This window comes from Toxorhynchites rutilus, chromosome 1 (genome assembly GCF_029784135.1).
Source record: "Toxorhynchites rutilus septentrionalis strain SRP chromosome 1, ASM2978413v1, whole genome shotgun sequence".
Classification (NCBI taxonomy): Eukaryota; Metazoa; Arthropoda; class Insecta; order Diptera; family Culicidae; genus Toxorhynchites; species Toxorhynchites rutilus.
This window is the reverse complement of record NC_073744.1, coordinates 163,455,768-163,477,483: the sequence shown is the minus strand read 5'-3', so window position 1 is coordinate 163,477,483 and position 21,716 is coordinate 163,455,768. Positions and strand designations below refer to the sequence as shown.

The window sequence follows — 21,716 nt, the reverse complement described above, 5'->3', positions numbered from 1 at the left end:
TGTTTTCTCTATATTAAAGTAACATGTTTTTACTGATGGGAAAAATTGATAATTGTGTTCGGTATTGGTAATTATCTTTGTTTACAGTGGTGAGTTTTTTTTCTCTTTATTTCATCCATACATAATACAGGAGGCATCTCGTCTAGGATCACAGAGGGCGGTTTTCATCATATCTCGTTTCACTTCGATATCTTTTATCTGATACGAACTATCCATCGACTGTTCACATCCTTCTGTCATCATCACTCGGTAAACACTGGTGGAGTGAACCAACAATACCCAACAACCAAACAAAACGGCCCTTTTCAGGGCCACCGAATCATTATCAAAGAGTTTAACGATGTAATTCTTCAAACATATTCAAAATCAACAGATGTCCTAGCGAAATCCTACGTCAACTATGCGGTCGTGTCTCTGACACAACACTCCTGTGACTTTTTTTTTCCATTTCACGTCGTTAGCATTTTCTTCCATTTTCCAAATGCTGTACCCCTTCATTTTTTTTTTAATTTTTCTCTTCCTCACTAATTTCCCATTTTTTCTTAATTTAATTTCTCCGTCTGACCATTTTTTCTTCTATCTATGTTCTCCATTTTTTTAATTTGTCCGTTTCTATCATTTTTTACATTTTATGTGGTTATCAAATTTTCCGGTTGTTCAACCTTTTCATTTTTCGATTATTTCTTTTTTCTGTTTCTCACTTTGTTCTAATTTTCCCATTTTTCCTTTGTTCCATTTTTTCTATCTTCCCTTTTTAATTTTTTCTATTTTCCTATTTATCCATATTTTCATTTTTTGATTTATCCATTTTTCCATTGTTTCCATTTCTTCATTTTTTTTCAATCCTGTTATAATTTTTTCCAACTGTTCTATCTTTTCATTTTTCGGTTATTTCCTTTTTCTATTTTTCTGTTTCTCACTTTATTCTAATTTTCCCATCTTTCTTCATCCCGTTTTTCCACTTATTCATAGTACAGTTCGGACTCGATTATATACAGGCTCGATTATATGTGATTGGATTATATATAACCTTTTTCATAAATATTTTTTTTTGCATTTCAAATATGACTTATTTCAAGGAAAAATGTAACCTTTCAACGTTACGATGAAATTTAAGTAGCTATTATATGTACAGTAGGGTAAAAATCATGATTTTTGAAGATTTTGCTTGAATTTTCACCAGGAACTGTTTATATATTTTTTATATATTTTTGTTTATATCGATATTGCAGCGAAATTAAGATGGATAGAAGTTGGGTGTCAAAGAACAAATTATAAAGCGGTCAGAGAGCTTTAATTTGATTGATAGAAACAACCATGTTAAATGTGAATTTTTAGGATGAAATTACTAATAAAACATTAAAAATTACTAACTTTGAAGTTTTTCACTTCCAAAATGTTATTTAAATCAACTAATTTAGATGTTTTACAACTATAGCCTGTACTAATTTTTTTCATCTTTCTAATGGAAGCAACAGAATCGTCTTCTGTAGCTTCCTTTTCAATGCAACGTCAGTTTGAGGCAACAGAGTCCTAGACGAACAAAAACTTCTATAACTCTTCCATTGTAGAAATTCGAACATATGCGTAAAGGGATTATTTTTCATCGAATATGATCCTCTATCACTTCCCGAATGCATTCGGTTTTTTTATATGAGAACGGTATGTTATGACCATAAGGGGATGAATCAAAAATTCTTCTATTATTTTCAAAAAACGAAAAATATATGCATAAAAACGATTAAAAGAAAAAAAACTCGACGATTAAAAGAAACTTTTGACTCGATTATATACAGTGAAAATAAATCCGAGACTGTATATAATCGAGTCCGCACTGTACAATTTTTTCATTCATCTATTTTTTTCCATTGTTTATATGTCTCTTGTTTTTCTTTTTTTATGCGGTTACAAAAACTGGCAAGGGTTCTACTTTTTCATTTTTCGATTATTTCTTTATTCTTTTTTTATGTTTCTCACTTCGTTCTAATTTTCCCAGTTTTTCCTTATCCCATTTTTCCATCTTCCCTTTATAATTTTTCTATTTCTACTTTTATCCATATTTTTCAATCTAATTTTTTTTTCCATTTTTTCCTTTTTTTCACTTTTACACATTTTTTTAAGATATTTTATTCAGTTTGAAATTTTCTATTTCCAAATTATTCTATCTTTTCTTTTTTCCATTATTTCCTTTTTCTGTATTTATATTTCTCACTTTGTTTCAATTTTCTCATTTTTCATTTATTCCATTGACGCGATGTTGAAGTGTTACTATGTGAAACATTCGTTCTGTTTGCAGTTCACTTGTCTGGCGTGAATGAACTGTGAAACAATGTAGGTACTGCATTTTAAGGATGGATTGTGTTAATGATTTATGAATTATATGGGAATCGTTGGCACATCACACCATTTTTCCATTTTCTCTTTTTAATTTTTTTTACATTTTATGCGATTATGAAATTTTTCAATTGTTTTACCCTTCATTTTTCCATTATCTACTATTTTTCTATTTTTCCATTTTTCACTTTGTTCTAATTTTCCCATATTTCATTCATTACAATTACATTTTCGGTTCTAGTTATTCCATTGTTTTCCATTTTTCTGGTTTACAAGCTTTCAATTTATTTTTTCTAATTTTAATTTTAATTTTTTTTCCTTTATTATCAATTCTTCCCTTTTTCAACTTTTCAATTATCCAAGACAATTTTTCAAATCCACTGTTTTTTATTTTTATTTAGAAATTGAGAAATTTTTAAATTTTATAATTATTCAATGTTTTTGATTCAGTTGTGTAATTCCTTAATCTTTTTAATTAATTTTTAATCTGAATTTTTTCAATTTTGAGTTAAAAAATTGTTTAATCTTTCTATTTTTTTTTATCCCAACAGTTCATTTTATTAGGCTCATTTAGCAATTCAGCTTTAACAGAGCCGAATTCATTCGTGTGCATATTTTATCTTAAGATAACTTGTGTTGTTTATTACACTGTTACCATTTTGAGGTATAAGAGTATCGCTATCTATCGATAAACTTTTTTTTAATCTATAATACAGTAGCCGTTTCGGCACAAGAGAATTCCTATTCTTTTTTTTTTCTATTTGTCAGTTTTTGAATTTCATGGTTCCTATTTTACAGTTTTTAATTGTTATTTCTTATTTTTTTAATTATTCAATTTTTCTTTCTTTTAAATTCCAGTTCTTAAATTTTTCGATTTTTCCCTCTTTTATTGCTCCTCAATACCTTAATTTTCCAACTTTTCAATTCCATATTTTCTTATCCTTTTTTTTCAATTTTAAATTTTCCAAATTTTTCGATTTTCTAATTTTTTTAATTTTTTTAATCATTAATTTGTCTATTACAGTTTCTAAACTGTAACATGTTGGATTGCGATTTTTTTATTTTTCAACTTTTTTCAATTTCATTAAATTGCCGAGCTCTTCTATTTCCCGTTTTCCCTTTTTAAATTTTCCAATTTCCTCCACTTGTCCAATATTTATCCCATGTTTGAACTTTTTAGTTTAAATTAAAAAAATCAAAATCAAAATAAAACAAAACAAAATCAAAATAGACGGCGCCAGTGGTTGTATGGTTAGCGTAACAGCCTCACAATCCGATCGGCCTGGGTTCAATCCCAGCTGGCGTCGTTGGGATTTTCTGAGGCGAAAAATCTCTGGTTACGTCTTCCTTCGGAGCGGAAGTAAAAGAAGTTGGCCCGGCTCATGAGTTGTTGAGTCTGATAGGTAGGAACAGGTGGAGTCGCCTCCCTGATGTCGGTGATTGGCACTAAAGTGGCGGAAATAGGCCGACGAAAAATAAGCGAAGATAAAAAAAAAAAAAAAATCAAAATAAAAAAAAAACAGTTTAAATAAAATTTTTAAATTTTCCTATATTTTTATTTCGATTCCAGTTCCTACATTTATCAATTTTCCCATTCTTTCTACAATGTTTTCCACTTGCACTTTTATCCCATTTTTAATTTGTTTTCAATTTTCACCTTTTGAAATTATTTAATTTAAAAATTTTTCTATTTCAATTTCATTTCTTAAATTTTACTATTTCTCATTTTTTTTAATTTGTTCCCATTTTCACTGTTTCTTAATATCTTCATTTTCACCCTTTTTGTCAATTCCTCTTATTGATGGAAATGGATTGTTTTTTTTCGAATTTTCTTAATTTGTTCAATTCTTTCCCACTCTTCCTCATTTTCCTTTTTTTTTATTTTGTCTTTTTCTTCCACCTTTTTCATATTTTTCCAATCTTTTTTTTTTATTTCTTCTTCTTCTTCTTCAATGGCACTAACGTTCCTAGAGGAACTTCGCCGTCTCAACGTAGTATTACTTGCGTCATTTTTATTAGTACTTAGTTGAGATTTCTATGCCAAATAACACGCCTTGAATGCATTCTGAGTGGCAAGCTCTAGAATACGCGTGATCACAGTGCAAGTCGGAGGAAATTTCTTTGACGAAAAATTCTCCCGTCCCGTTCTTTTTTTTATTTACCAGTTTAAATTAAATTTGCAATTTTTTTTTCTCTTTATGGTGACTTTCAACACTTTTGGCTGGTTCACCACACTTTTTTTAATTTTTTTCAATTTTTCAATTCCAGTTTTGAAATTTTAACATTTTTTGAGTTGAGTTGGGTTTTTTTTTTATTTTTTAATATCTTTTCTCAATTCTCCCCATTTTTTTCAATTTTTCCCACTTTTCCCTCATTTTTGTCATTTTTGATTTTCCTTTTTCCAATTTAATTTTTTAAAATATAGTTTCGCAAATTTGAAGTTTTTTTAGTGTTGCTAATTTTTATTTTTTTTTTTATTTTTGCTTTTCAAATGAGCGAATTCAATCAACTTTGCGAGTTTGAAACTTTGTATTTCTTTTTTTAATTTTTCAAATTTTACAAATTTTCAAATTTATCAATTTTTTTAAAATTCCTCAATTCTTTTAAGTTTTAAAATTGTGCGAATTTTTAAAAAAAATAGAAGTTTTAGGAATTTTACAAATTTTCCCGAATTTTTCGAATTTGTAATCCAAATTTTTTTTTATCATTCTTATATTTCAAAATTTAGAGGATTTTGCGAGTATTGATTTTCAGCTCCTAAATTCAGATCAAATCAATTACGCATATTGTCCATTTTTCTCATATTTTTCAAATTTTTTAATTTTTTCCAATTTCTAAATTTTTCAGCGATTTTTTTCCATGTCAATTCCAGTTTTCAAATTTAAACATTGTTGGTTTGAATTGGGATTACATTTTTTCATTTTTTCCGTGATCTCCATTTTTTGTTTTCCTTTTTTTATTTCTTTCTATTTATTTTTATTAATTTTCTTTCTATTCTTTAATATTTTTACATTTTTATCCATTCCATTATTTTTTTAATTTTTTTTCAAAATTTAATTTTTTGATATTTCCACATATATTTCCATTTATTTTCTTTTTTTCTTTTTCCATTTTCTACATTTTTCCTATTTCTATTCCTATTTGTCATCTATTTGATATTGTTATCTATTTGAGCTAATATTCTATCGCTTTGAATATTCAATTCGAATTAAAATTATTCAAGTTAATCTTTTTTTCATTTTCCAAATAATTATTATTCCTCTTTAATTATGCGATCACATATTTTCTTATTCGTCTTTCTTTTCCTATTTCAGGATTTATATTGCGATGATTATTTTTGGTTTTTTTGAAGTTCTGATTATTCTAATTTTTTATGGACTCCAAGCTGGGCTGAACAGCTTCGTTTTAAGTTTATCAATGGTTTAATTTTTTTATCGAGTATTTTATTTCTATTTCTTTTGCGTTTTTCAACGTTTTCAACTTTTCCAGAATTTTGTTGTTGTTTTTTTTCCAAACAGTTTCAATCATTTTTATATAGTGTGATAACATCATTCTCTATGCATATTTCATTTCATTTTTCATCATGATTTTTTTTGTTCTTATTCCTTTTTCTGTTCTCTTCCAGGTTCTAGTTAATCTTATTCATTATGTGCTCCATGTGTACAACTATTTTTTCAAGAATATTCAAATAGAAGTCAAATTATTTTCCTTCACGTTTCATCGTGTACCTGTGATTATTATTATTGTTCTTTTATCTGCAATTTGCGTTATTCTTACATTGTATGGTATAATATCAACAGATGATTTCTCTCTGTCCTTATTAGTTTTTTTCAGGTACGGATTATTTTTAATAAATTATTTTTCTCCCAATGCATTACTAATTTCGGTATCCTCTCAATGGTTCATCAGTCAATTTTCTTTTGCTAATATTTTATTTCATCGTTTTTTTCCACTCGTCTTCCAAATATCCCCTGTTTATTTCCGTTCACTTGGTCGTGTTACTGTTTTTTTTTTCTTTGATCTCAAATTCTGTTATCAATGACAATTTTTTTTTCTTTCATTTCGTTTTCCCATTTTTTGTTCTCATCAGCTTCTAACCCTGTTAATTCATCAGTACCATCTATTTTCTATTTGGTGGTATTTATTGATGTCAAAATGATCATTTTTGATACGAACAAACAATACATACACCGAGTAGCCAAAAGGCCACATTCGCCTTACAATTGATTGCACAGGCAAACGATGACAATTGCAAAAATTTGGCTCATCAAACCATTCCGTATATAGTGGATATTCAACAATATTTGATTTTCTTAAATATTCTTAATACCAGTTAAAGCTACATAATGTTGTATATCTCATTGACTTACCATGATATATAAACTAGAAATACAAGACTGTTTTCGTTTTTAATTGCAAAAGAAGCGCCAGTCAAAGTGACATACCAACCAGAATAATCACAAACGAAAAGAACATCGACCACTGAGAGTCCTTTGTCTAGAGGAACGCGTCTACGTCCAACTGAAACGCGTTCCTGAAGATCAATAGCACGGGTTCCATTATCCGGACCCGGAGCGTACCTTGGAGCTTGTTCTGTGAGCGCCAACCGATATTACCCAACGCGGTCGATTGAAGTCACTTCCGCTTTCCCGGAATCAAAGCAACGCTACAAGCTTCACAAAGCGAAAAAAGTCCTGTCCCGGCAGTCTGGAGCATCCTTAAATCTCGATCCGCATGCTCGAGCGGATGAGGAATGCCATTGGTATGCTCTGCATACAAATGTGTGCTTGGAATCTCATCAAAAGGTTATTAGCACTATCCGGAGACATGCGAGATAGATGAAACGAGAAAAAAACACTCCCAGAAGTTCGTTTATTCAGTCACCATCCACCCAGAGGCAACCGGCACCCGTATTCGATTCCATTGAACACCAACCTCCGGAACTCTCACATCTCCCGCCGTGGCCCTCAAAAGAAGTATGGGGATCGATTCGATGGAAAAGAATTAAGGACCGACCACATGAATACACGCAGCCGGGCAAACGCGGCTGCGGATTTAGGCTTTGTTAGTTGGAGTTCGGGAAAAAAAATCTGTCATTTGTTCAAGTACACACGTTCCCGATCCTCAACCCAACCAACACACAGAGTCTGTGTTTATCTTTGTTGTGTAAATTTCTGGAAGAATCGTAATTTTGCCCGGATTCACTCGCCCCGAACCGTGACTTTGCGTGTGCTATACTCACGACTATGAAAACCCCGGTACGGATTCCAGTGAACCCTGCTGCAGCAACTCTGTTTTATCCGCCATATCAAAGCGAAAGGATTGAAGAGCAGACGACGAACCGACCTTTTTGCCTATCATGCGTCAATGAATCTCCAGTCCCATTAAGGAAAAGCGGCATCCGAGAGAGGGAGCGTACAGATCGAGATAAAATTCCCTCCGGGTATTGATTGGAATTAACATGCCTGCAAACTTCCGGTATCTTGTGTCTCCCGCCGACCGGAAGAATTTGCCGATACCCATTTTGTGTGCCAGAGGGACACACGATTTAGTGACGAAACGTGACTTCACAGCCGATGCGCTCTCTCTCGCAAGGGTAGAATAACATCTGCGCGTTTGTTTTTCTGCTTGGAATCCTCTTCCTAGGAAACCCGGATCAGGGATCAACTTCGAGGAAGCGAAGGTAGGAAGAAAAAAGAACTCACACCTCATAAGCTCCGATTTTTTTTCGGAAGAACAACACAACAGACTGTCAATTCTATTTCTTGGCCTTATCTGCATCTGCTGCCGAGTGACAACATCATTGTGACATTCCAATGTATGGCTGCTTGCATCAGAAAGGAACTAAGAAAATGGAAGACACCTACGCACCCTACACACTCACACACATGCTGCTTCCACAATTTAAGGGACTATTCGTGTCTTTTGTAGGCGTAATAATCATTATTTGTGCTCTCAAAAAAAAAAAGGAAAATACATCTTCAAATATATCTTAACAGGAACCAAAATACCCGAACACCTTACTTAATTCCTAACATCCAAAAAAAAAAAGTCACGAAAATTCATTATTTTTCGACAGACAAGAAATTGCTGCCATATCGGCCGAAACATTGGGCAAAGTGATGGAAAATGCCGAAAAAAGGGCACATTTTGCGGTCAAGGCCAGAGGCGGTCATTTACGAGATATCATTATCAAAAAGTAGTTAGAACAAATCTCCTTGGACCAAAATAAATGAATTTCAAAAAAAAATAATTTAAAATTCCACTTCTTTACTTTGCTATTGCAAAAACAAATCCTTCCACTTTAAATGGCCTACCCTGTATGTTATCTGTTTTTCCCCAATTCATCAGCACAGTTTTATTTTTTTTACGTAGAACTACGTCTTTCATTAAGGGTGCCAAATCAGAAAACAGGTCACGTTTTTATGAAATAAAGTTAAGGTCAATAACTATTTTTGTCGCGAACGGATTTTGACGATTTACATACTAAACGAATCGGAAATTCCGTAAGATTTGTGCAATATGCTATACGTTAGAATCCCCTGGTTTGTGGATATATTTAAAACTTAAAAAGTTTTTTTTTACTTATTTTGTTTTCTAGATTTTAGTACATTATTTGTATCATTAGCATATTTCTCTAATAAAATCATTCAACTTTTTTTGATTTTTTTATTTCGTACCTAATTTTCCTAAGAATATTTTTATGATGTACTGTATTAGTCAAATCATTCCATTTAATACCGACATTGAGGGGATTGCAAAAATACATTTTGGGGGACTGCAGCCACCTTGGATTTGGATTTTTCATGATCTACTACGTTCTAATAACACTTTCATTTGATGTCCACATTGATGAGGTTTCGAGAAAATGTGTAATCCGCCATTTTGTAGCGGCCGCCATCTTGGATTTTCTAGATCATGAAATACGCAGTTTAATAGTGACTGCAGGAAATAGTTCTAAATTTCAGATCAATCGGCCAACAGGAAGGGGGTCAAATTTCTATTAATGTGGGACAGCGCTACAGACATGTTACAAACATACAAACAGGGTAAGCTAAATAAAACCGTTTAAAAAATATATATCACCATTTTATAGTGGCGCCCATTTTGGATTGGAATTATTCAGAAATAACTGTGTTCTGCTAGTCAAGCCCTTTCATTTGATACCCATATTGATGGAGTTTTGATAAAAGCATATATATGCCGTCATTTTGCGGTGGCAGCCGTTTTGGATTTGCATTTTTCATAAACAACTGTGTTCAATGTAGGTCGTGATTTCATTCGCGTGATATCGCGGCTTATGTCCAATCACTACAACCTAAACGCGCATCTCTATCGCATTGGGCTCGCAGCAAACAATCTTTGTGATTGTGGCGATGGCTACCACGACATCGAGCATGTTGTCTGGTCGTGTATCCGTTTTTCTTGCTGCTCGCTCTCAGCTCTCTAGAGCACTGAGAGCACAAGGCAGACAATCGGATATCCCCGTCCGGGATATCTTAGGTAGCCGGGATCCTGATCTTCTGCTTCATCTATACCTGTTCCTCAGAAACGCCGATGTCAACGTTTAATGATGTTTCCTTCGTTGTGCCCCCGTTTCATATCCCTCCTATCCGATCGATAAACTTTTACTTAGTCGCGGCAATACATACACACACTCTTTACAGATGCACGGGCCGAAGGTTGTGCAGTCCACTGATCATTCAACAAGAGCCAAAGGTTGTACCGCTCATGACAACTCTACACGAGCTGATGATTGCGCCGGCTAGTGACCATTCTATCCTGGATTCCTCGAGGCGAGAAAGACGCACCACGCTAGATATGTATCCCGTGTCGGGCACACGTACAGAGCATCGAAGACTGCAACATACCAATTATGAGAACACTTGTAATACTAACCTCGAGCCAACCGCGAGTAATCGGTTACATATTACTAACATAGTTGTAAGACAAAAATTGTCAAAATATTGGACTCCCGGCCCCGTCAGGCTAACGCCACATGTGCCTTAATAAAATATATATTTTGGGAAAAAAAACTGTGTTCTACTGATCAAGCTTTTTCATTTGATACCCATAGTGACGGGGTTTTGGAAAAACCCATATTGATGGAGTTCTGAGAAAATATGTGATCCGCCATTTTGATTTTACGTCAGAATCATCATTCTTGAAACTTTGTTACTTGTACGACACATTTTTTTTCGATCAAAAGTGATTTCACCCAATATATGTGGGGCTTCAGAAAATGGTCAACAGAAGATTTTTTCATTTTGCATAAAAACATTGTCTTGTATGTCTGTTTACGTGACAAACTCTTTTAGGTACACAGGTTTTTGTTCATTATGTAGAAAATTTTCAGCTTCCATCATCCGACACTAAATTTATGATGCAGAGAGAAATTGGCAAATATTTTTATCCACAATATCCATTTCGACAAAAACTCATCTCTAGAGCCATCTATAGGAAAACGCCGGAAGCGGAGTTGTACTCTTAATAGTCATGTGACAGACTAGAAATCTCCCATTTCAACGCATTCATACGGTGGTCTAATTTGGAACATTCAAAAGCGAATCACAGAGGGTTTCAAAAATAAACCCCAAACTGATCACTGATCGAAACGCATTCCAACGCTCGGCACACCAGACAAGCCCAGATGAGTCAACCTTTGTGATCACGCAACGCAACTATCCTTAATCCACTGATAACAACATCATGAAATGCCGGAGACATTTCGTTGATGCATGAATCCACCATTCGACAAGGTTCGTTTGCCCGGTGGAAATTGGATACCTCGGCTATTCATGACCACTGATTTAACGCGTCTCCCATCTCGCCGGCAGCGTCGGAATGACTTCCCGTCTTTCCGGTGCGCGCGGATCACATAAACGAATCATCTGCCGAACAGAGATAACTGAACCCCCCTCTTGGGGTTTTCATTTGGGTCTTCACCGCTACAGATGAATTTCACTCCGACCACAAACCAAAAATCAGAAAAAGAGGGCGGGGGGAGCGAAAAAGAAACAAAACAACGCACCGCCATCGTTATCCGAGAGATGACAACAGATGCGACACGCAGATTTAGAGTGTCTTTCCCTCTCCCCCAGGGAAAACCTTGGGGAAAGTTGAGGGGCGTGGGTGACGCGCACGCACAAATGAAACATTAAAAATTCATTAACACAAACGAGGCGAGCGACTTCGTCGGCTCCCACTCGTCCCCCCCGACTTTCCGTCGTCTTAGAAATAGGCCCATTTTTTCACGAAGCATGTAATCGGATCCGCCCGGAAGTACGAAAAGTGCGGGGGCATGGGGTGGTGATGGTTGGGGATCGTTGGCAGATAGAGACTGACGAAGAAACGAGAGCGCGTGCAGAACACGGGTGTTTCGGCCCGTTGGACACAAACCATCCGTTCCGATGATCCCCAACCCAAGAGTGTTGGGTTACACAGCAGTTTGTGGGCGGCGGCAGCCATGGTCAGCCTGAACACTGGAGAACACTGGCTCAGCCGCCGGGAGATATCCACGCGACAGTAATTCTACGGCTAGAGCTCCGGCACCTGCTGATGAAACAGGATGAATGGTTGTATCAACAAACGATGTGGTAAGGACGGGATTTCCACTTGGCGACGGGTGTTGTCACGAGAAGCGTGTGGCAATTGGCCCAAGCGTTTACGACACTGCCTGAAGAAAAGGGGGGGACAATTAATAATAACTCTGCCGAAAATGTTGACAAGTACGACAAATACTTTGGACCGTAGTTCACCTGGTCAAAAACACCTACCATAAGGTGCCAAAAACTGGTAGTGGCATGGAGCCACGAAGATGTGTAACGGTAATCAGAAATAACGGATACACTAATAAGTACTAATATTAGAAATCTCATCGAGAAAGCCTCGATTTGATCCTTTCATTTGTTACTTTTCTTGATTTACTGTTTTGCTGCTATTGTTTCTTGTTTCAACTTTCGACTAATCCAAACAGGCCTTCCTATTTTTGAATCAGTCTTCCATATATTTTTGTTACTCCATTAATAAACGTTATGGATCAAATGCCAATTGAAATGAACGAAATTAACCTGAAGAAATATAGTTATAATTCCTTGAAACTCAAACCACTGCTATAATTCAAGTACTGTATGTTTGACGCTAGCTATTCTGTCATGGTTTATTCTTTCTTTAATCTTCATGATTCTTTTTATTTCTTTTTCTATATATTCTCTTTTTCGTATGTATGTTATGCTTCGTTATTCTTCGACAGTGTTCTCATTCTTCCTTCCTGTGTTTCCTAATAATAGCACGTAATGCTATTCATGGTTTTCTTCGTCTTCTTTCCCTCTCTCATATTTTTTGTTGTTTTTCTCCTCTTTCATTGTCTTGTTCATTTTCTTTCTTCTATCTCATTTCATACGCTTACTTTCTTTTGTTTTCTTCCTCGTTCTCTGTCACACCCTATTGTCAATGTTCTTTTTTTTGTTTTTCTCCCATATGTTTTGACAGTATGGAAATGGAGAACACGAAGACGAGCAGGAAAAAAAGGAATTGTGTTCTTCTTCCTAATTTTATCACTCTTCATTCTTCTTTCTCTTCATTTCTCCATTTCTCCATGTAATTGACATAACAATTAATAAAACCGACAGAGAAAACTATATCGTAGAAATAAATATTTGTTACGTAGGCCACCTGGCGAAAGGTTAATTTGTACTGGCTATTCCCGTTTTTCCATCCTTATATTGTACTGAGTTATTTTTCGACGGCAATCTTTGTCTGACTTCATTTTCCTGCTTGTATGTCGTCCTCTACGTTTACATCTTCGTGTTCTTCCTTTTACTTTCTCATTCCTTTTATTTCTTCTTTATTCCTCATATACAGGTCAGACTCGATTTTAGACAGTTTAAAAAAATAATATAATTGAAATATGACTCATTTCACAAAAAAATATTATGCTTCTGCGTTAAGGTGAAAGTTTATTGGCTATTTTAAGTACAGTGGACTCGCGATTTTTCAATATTCCAATTGAAGGCTCACCAGGAATTGTTCAAAATGATAAGAATAATGATAAGAACACGAGTCGGGTGACAAAGACCCCCCCCCCCCACTCTGAGAGACGGCAGGAGTGTCTATTCATCAAGGAAACGTTTCGTGTCCCCTAAAACATTCGCATGACAAAGCTGGCTCCATTTGATTGATTAGTTTTCGAATTATGCTGAAATTTGTCTTTCATTTCTATGGCAGCTCCCCCTTAGAGAGGGGGGTGGAGCGTCTAACTACCATAGAAACATTTATCGCACCCTAAAACCTCCATATGCCTAATTTGGTTTCATTTGCTTGATTAATTCTCGAATAATGCAGAAATTTGGATTTCATTTGTATGGCAGCCCCTCTTTGAGAGGGGGGTGGAGAGTCCAACTACCATAGAAACATTTATTGCACTCTGAAACCTCAATATGCTTAATTTCGTTTCATTTGCTTGATTAATTCTCGAGTAATGCAGAAATTTGTGTTTCATTCGTATGGCAGCCCCGCTTAGAGAGGGGTGAGGGTTCTCAAACTATCACGAAAACCTTCCCTCGGCCCCAAAAACCCCTACATACCAATTTTCATGTTGATCGGTTCAGTAGTTTCCGTGTCCATAAGAATCAGACAGACAGAAATCCATTTATATATATATATATATATATATATATATATATATATATATATATAGATTTTTTTATGTAAGAAAGATGTTTTCTGACTTTAAAGAGAAGAATCAAAAAAATAATTCTTATTTTACATTCAAAATACCAAAAAAAACCTATGTACATAAAACAAATAAAACCAATTTTTGACTCGATTATATACAGTGGAAACAAATTAGGATACTGTATATAATCGAGTCCGCCCAGTAAATTGTTCATCCGTCATCTTCGTACTTTGTATTCTCTTTTTTCCTCATCTTTCAAGATTTTATTCTCTTCCTCCGTCTTTCTTCTTCTTGCTTATGTTTTCATTTTCTCTCTTGTACCTTTTTTCTTCCTCACACTATTTCCATTTTTTCATTATGCGTTTTCCTGATTCTTCACATTTTCATTTCTTTCTTTTTTCTTGATCTATGTACTTCGTGATGGTCACCTCCTTCTTCGTCTTTTTTTTTTTTACTTTCTCATCCTTTATGATGAGAAAGTAATTCCTCTTTATTCCCATCTTTATTCTCTTCTTTTATCTCAGCTTTCTTACATCTTTTATCTATTATTTTGTTCTTTGTGTTCTTCAACAGTATTCTTCTTGTTTCAAATGTTATTTCCTGCTCGTGGTTTGTGCTTTCCATCTTCTTCGTATTTTTCCCCGTTTACTTCCTCATTTTTCTTCTTCCCCATTTATCTGATCCATCCTTTAACTTTGTACTCTTCATTCTCTTCTTTTCCCTCATCTTTCTCGCCTTTATTCTCTTTATCTATCCGCATTGTTTTTCCTTCTTTCTCCCTTATGTTTCCAATCTTTCTCCCTTATGTTTCCTTATGCTTTCTTCTATTTCCCTTCATCTATCTTTTCTCTTCTTCACTGTCTTGCTCTCCCTGTTCTCATTTTCCCTTCATTTGGTTTTTTTGCATATAATACGTTATTTTACCTAGAAAGTTCATTAACTACCCAACAACATTGTTGAATATCGTATTTTAAGCTGGCCGCTAGAAAGGTCAATGGACGATTTGTAGACATGTATATTGTCTTTCATTTGTTGGCCGAAGTTTCCGTTTTCTAGCTTTATCTGTTTATAAGAACGTACAGAAAAATGTGAAAAGTTGTTGCAAAACTTAAGTTTCCTTGCAAGCGTCCATTCTTCGATTTATGAATGACGTCCAGGTAAGTATATAGCTTTCCATTTTCTAGTCGTTTGAACCATTTTCGACTCTGTGTTTTTCAGTGTACGACTAGAGTTTATACACATTTTTTTTTTGTGAAAACTCAGACAAATTTCCCAAAATTTACTCATGGGACAAATTTTTGTAGGAGTTTTTTGACTTATATCAATTCATTCAAAAAACAAAAAAGTGAAAAGTTGTGTAAATAACTTTTTTTTTCTAACATGCGCCCATTTTGCGATGTATGAACGATTTCTACCGTAGCACATTGCGTTTCATTCTTCAGCCATCTAAGACATTTTCGAAATGTCCGTTAAAGAGAACCGAATTTGAGTTTCCGATTCTGTCTAAACTTTGTGTTTTCGAAAAATTGCCGAAATGGCGGCCGTTTCTGTTAAAAATGAGTTATTTTTTATAAAAAATCGCTGTTTAGAAGCTCATAAAAAATCGAAAAAATTAGATATCAAAAAACGGCTTTGTAACGCTTTAGATAATTCATTTTTAAAGGGTGATAGAAAATTTCAGCCAAATCAGTCGAAAAGATCCTAAGATATTGATACCACCAGTTGAAAAAACGCGGTATCCAGAAAAACGCGTTTCAAAATTCGTACAGTAATACTATATTCCTTGAGGTAAGGTCATACATTTGGCTGTAGCTTTCCAACGAAATCAAATATCGAAAAGGGGCATAAGCTTCCCAAAAATGCAAAAAAAAACAAAAATTCGATTTTTTTCGATTTTCCAGACCGGGGTTCCTCCTTAAGTTGTTTTTATTTCAAATTTCACTAGCTGTACCCTGTACCAGTTGTGGCCCATTGTTTTTGTATGGTAGAGAAATGGGTAGCATTACAAAACACATGCTTCATATGAGTTTAATTTTGAAATACTTGTGAGTATATGATATTTTTTGTTTTTCCATTACAGGCAAGCAAACCTGTTTTTGTGTGGTCCCTTTTCGCGTGATTCCTCGTTTGTGTGCGATTTTATTATGACATCGGGTCTTGAATCACACAAACTAATCGCACAAATAATAATATCGCACCTAAACAGTCACACAAATGAGAAATCACACAAAAAGCAACCGCACAAAAACATGGTTTCCTGTATAAGCGAATATATGAAGGCTATCTGGTTTGCTAACACAGAAACACGAAATGTACAGTTTGCAGTTTGCAGTGATTGCCAATCGCCAATCTAATAAAAATAAGTGGATTTAAAAACATTTTCAAATACATTTTTAGTTAACGATTTTGTAAACACTTGCAAAAAAAATGTTGATATCACAAAGACGCCAGTAATAATCCAATCAACTTGATTAATTTGCTTCCATTTGATTCATATGGAATTTCAGTAGAACATTTTACTACAGAGATGCATTGTTTTGCATTGTTTTATGGCAGAGTTACAGTGTTACTCAAAATTTTAGATGAAAAAATCATTGCCCACTCCGGAATATGATCGATCACTGCTAATGGTGATATTTTATTATTTTTCAAATCCTTATAGACCATTCTGCATTGAGTTTCTAGATGACTTCCAAAGTGCTCGCGGGGAAGCATTACATCGGACAACTCACGATTCATTGATTCCCAACTATGAAATCGAGCTCAAATCTCAACTATGAAAGTTGAACATTTCTTGAGACCAGTTTTTGCATTAAATTGATCCCAATTCGAAAGTACGCTACATAGAACAATTTAATCGAATTCATTTGAAAGATGAGAAAATTTTCCATAATATTCTGATGTAGAACACATTTTAAATAGTGAAATATAACAATAGGAATAACATTGTGGTGTCGAGGAGAGAATTGTAGAAGGGTTGGAGAGCTTTAATTTTGTTGATAGAAACAATCAAGTTTATCATGTATTTAAATAATAAAACCCTTAAAAACGAAAAATTTGAAGTATTTTTTCACTTCTAAAAGGCACTTCAGTCAATCAATTCAAATGTTTCACAACTGCAATCTATGCGAAATTTTCTGAAAAAAAAAATACTGGGTCAATTGATTCAAGTTTGACGACTTTAGGTGCATAGATCATTTCACGCAAATGAAATATTAATTTCTAGAAATTGACGAGATTCCAATACTTTGAAAAATTCTAACTTTTCGAGAAAAGTAATGCGAAAAAATGATTTTACACGAAATTCTGCATGAAAAACTATACAGATATTATTATCCTAAGACTAAGCTCTATACAAGCTCTATAGGAAATTGTATTTGATAAAAAGTCACAGGAGTGTTGTGTCAGAGACACGACCGCATAGTTGACGTAGGATTTCGCTAGGGCATCTGTTGATTTTGAATATGTTTGAAGAATTACATCGTTAAACTCTTTGATAATGATTCGGTGGCCCTGAAAAGGGCCGTTTTGTTTGGTTGTTGGGTATTGTTGGTTCACTCCACCAGTGTTTACCGAGTGATGATGACAGAAGGATGTGAACAGTCGATGGATAGTTCGTATCAGATAAAAGATATCGAAGTGAAACGAGATATGATGAAAACCGCCCTCTGTGATCCTAGACGAGATGCCTCCTGTATTATGTATGGATGAAATAAAGAGAAAAAGAACTCACCACTGTAAACAAAGATAATTACCAATACCGAACACAATTATCAATTTTTCCCATCAGTAAAAACATGTTACTTTAATATAGAGAAAACATATTTGAAATGGAAAGGTAATTTTCTTTTATAATTTTTACTTTCTGAGTGTTTATTCAACCCAATGCGAATTTTAATTGGGCTAACAAGCCTAATACTATATGTAGAGCATATGGGAAATCACTTTTTCTAATATTTCTTCACTTTTCCAATCTTTCTCGCCGTATAAACTTTCCTTGGGTGAAAATGAACACAACAAAACAGACAGCTTAAACCAAACGACCCGTTCTCGAGCGGGAATACACGTTTCATATTCCAAATCATTTTTAACACGACTGCTACCATATAGAATTTTACACTTACACTTGTGCTAAATTTTTCACAATACACGATCGGTCATTAATATGAAATTTCACGAAGCAACCAACTTTAGAGTTCCAAATTTAAATTTTATTTGCAATAAGTAATCGTATCACTCACCTTACTTGCAATATAAAAATGTCCCCGACTTGCATATATTTGCAATGCCGATTTCCCTCGGGCACCTTGATTTTGATGTCTCTGTTAGGGAACACATTTCGGTGGGAGCAAAAGCTCCCCCTACTTTTAAGTATTTGCAATGTCGATTTCCCCTAGGCAGCTTTGTTTTGATGTCTCTGTTAGGGACCCGCCTCATGTGTCGTCAATTTCGACGAATCAGAAGTGGGTATTTCCGTTAGGATAGAGGTTGAGATTTTTCAATTATTCGATAGTTAGTTACATAATAGATATTATTTTATTCAAGGTGAAAAATTGTTATAGAGCGCCGAAATCGTTTGATGCAAAAATCTCATCAATCTATCATGAAATGACTGAGCAATAAGCGTTTGAAATTGGACATTTTTCACGATGCGATCGATTTTCGTTTTTCAATTTGTACCCCCATATGTTCCCGAAAGACGTAATCCTACGTCAAAAAAAAACATACGTGTAATATCATGGAAACTTAACCATTATGGAATCGCTTATTTTTTATAGGTCTGAGCTAGGAACGTCTATGCATAGCCCGCAACTATAAAAGTTATAGGATCATACAAAATATCTCGGTCGCTAACAGTTTACGTGAGTTATTTTTAGAATATGAATTTCAGTGAAGAAGTTCGATGATACTACAGAAGTTCAATGATATATGAAGCATTCTCAGGCAGCTCAATTCGTTTATTGATACACCCAAACTAGCGTTGGCAGAAAACATGCATAAAAACATATAAAGGAGCGTGATAATATTACACCTCATCATAAACTGAAGTTGGAAGGTGTTTTCTAAGCCGATAAAGAACATGAACGAGAATATATCTTTCTCTGTCTATGCCGTGTATTTGGCAAACTATACGAAAAGCTTTCATTTAAATGTGTCTCCTGTTTCGCTCCCTTATATTGGCTCTAGCATATATATCATACAAATAATATACATGTATTGGGGAGTAGAATATTTTATGTTATCTTTCAGCTCATTTAATTTAATAAATCGGGATGCCAGAAAATGTGCTAAAAATTAGCTTTGGGTGTAGATACGGAATACTCAAGTTAGGCGGAAAGTTTTAAAATTCTTAAATATGGAACAGTTTTTATTTAATTTAGAATTTTAAAATATATTCATTTTTCGTGTCCACGTGGACATAGCCTATATCCCCTGTCCCCTCTCCTCCGTGGACAAGCGTGGACATTTTCATAACAACCGCCCCCCCCCCTCCCTAACATTGTCCACGGGGTATGTGGACAGCCCCTAAGAGGCAGGTGACGATCTGTTCGAGCCTCTGTTGAACAGCTGATCAAGATCCTCATTCAAATGTTCATTAGTTTTATTATGAAGGGAAATGATACTTCCTCGGAAAAGTAGAGCGAGGTAATTGAGAGGGACAACCAAAAAGTCGCAAACTAATGCTCGGAAACTATTTATCAGATCATTAAAACAACGAAAGCAATAAACAACGGCAACCGCCGGAAACACATGCCCCCACATACACACACACATACTGACAAATGACAACAAATGAATGTTGACATTAAGAGAGCTGCTTGTCCCCACTACTCATCACCAGCGCCCACGGATTCCCCCACGCGGCCCAAGTGACAAACGGCCCTTTCTACACAAATGCTCCCTAATGTCAGAGTAAAGAGAAAAAAAACAAGGAAAAAAGTGACACTTACCTTGATCGCTGGCAACGCCATCTAGCCTGTAGTTGAGAATGTAGAGCAGCACGATCAGCGGCAGATATTTATCCATATTATCGGCGGCGGCTGCGGCTCTTCTCTCTGCTTTTCTGAGCTTTGTCCGGTTATCTCTTTTCTTCGTTTTTTTCCTCTTCGCTGCTACTTCTGGCCCCGCACGGTTCCAGATTCAGTCCCTGATCCCAGCGTTGGAAGAAGCGTTGGGACGACGAGCAAAAGATGAAAAATGATGATGACGGCGATGACTACACACAGAGCACAAATCGCACCGCCACCGATTTCTTCGTTGAAATAGTTGACTTTGTTATTTTTCAGTGGTGCTTTTGTATATTTTTTTCTCCCACCATCAACCAGCAGAAGATGGGTTCTTTAAACTCCCGATTCCGGCTGCCTGCCTGGTGATGAACGAAGATGACGATGATCCGGCGTGTTCTCGGTTAATAGAAAAAAAAACAACCGGGGAACAGAAAGAACACGCGCGCGCTCGCTCTGATGATCGTTTATATTATCTTAATTTTTAATTTTATTTTTATTCTCCCCTTCATTCATTATCGACTTCTTCTTGCGCTTCTTCAGTGGCAGCCGCGGTGACGAAGCGGACATGATGATGATGATGATGGCGATGGCATGACTCTGCGGTGAACTCTCACTTCAGCAACCAAGAATTCGACGAGAGCTCATTAGACGGCGCGTTGCGTTGTTGTATTTTGTGCCGTTGGGTTGAAGCTTCTTCAGCTGTCGCCCACCATTGGCGGTGAACAACGTGACTACGGCTTGGAAATTTAAGCTACCGGCCCAACAGACAACAGTTTCCATGCTGCTTCTTGCCCCTGCCTCCTCGGAGAGTTATTCCCTTTTTCCTCCGTTTTCTTCGCGTTTTTCTCACCAAAATTCCACAAAACACCACCGTTTGTTTCACTTTTTTCTTCTTCCCGTTTTGCACTCAGGTAAAACTTAAACGTTATCACCGCTTCAAACAATGCACCTCTTTTTTCCCTTTTTTTCCCAAATTAACCTCCCACGCACACAGACTCTCTTCTTTTTTCGCTGCTTTTTTCTTCTTCTTTAAACTATCAATTATTTTATTTGAATTTTTCACTCCCACTACACTCCTTCGGCAACTTATCGCCCGCCGCAGCAGCTGGCGCGCACTGTTGGCAGTGGCAGCGACAACTTTAGCATTCTACACAACTTGGTTCACCGAAACTCCCGGAGTAATAATAACTCATGCCAAATTGCGCTCACAATCACGACGACGACAACCGATGCTCGGAAACCTGTGGAGGAGAGGCAAAAAAAAACACATAATATTAGTGATTGTATTTACTTGGCATCGCTGCTGCTAAATGGCAGTTGATTTTGTGAACTATTGACTTTTTGCCCACCCCCGTTGGGCTGGGTTGGGTGCTGGTTCCAGTTTCAGCGTTAGAAGAAGCAGAAGCACCGGTTATTGGCCGAAATGAATAATAATTCTGGGAATTTCACGAGCACACTGACCGTAGGAAGTTCGCTCTCGTGATTCAACTCCGAACGGTAATATTACGGTATTGTCCTCGTAACGAACTTCTCCAAAACGCGTTGCATTCGTTTCTAACTGAGTGTATCGTTGCGTTCGGTTTAATGTCGATACCACTACGAAAAAAATCGTAGCTATTTACCGTGCATATCATTCTATCGAAAGGGATTGAGAAATATAAGGAAACTACATGAATATTAGCCTCACTCTAGTTAAA

At 35.5% G+C, this 21,716-nt stretch overlaps 1 protein-coding gene across 10 annotated transcripts in view; it reads right to left on the bottom strand.

Moving 5' to 3' along the window:
• LOC129763258 (ephrin type-B receptor 1) overlaps nucleotides 1-21,716 on the bottom strand; it is a 209,124-nt gene that overhangs the window by 129,087 nt on the left and 58,321 nt on the right. For all 10 annotated transcript variants that reach the window (XM_055762146.1, XM_055762147.1, XM_055762151.1 and 7 more), the window contains exon 2: nucleotides 19,963-21,260. In XM_055762146.1, the coding sequence (XP_055618121.1) occupies nucleotides 19,963-20,038 (76 nt within the window). In that variant the 5' untranslated portion in view covers nucleotides 20,039-21,260. The remainder of the gene's footprint in view (nucleotides 1-19,962; nucleotides 21,261-21,716) is intronic.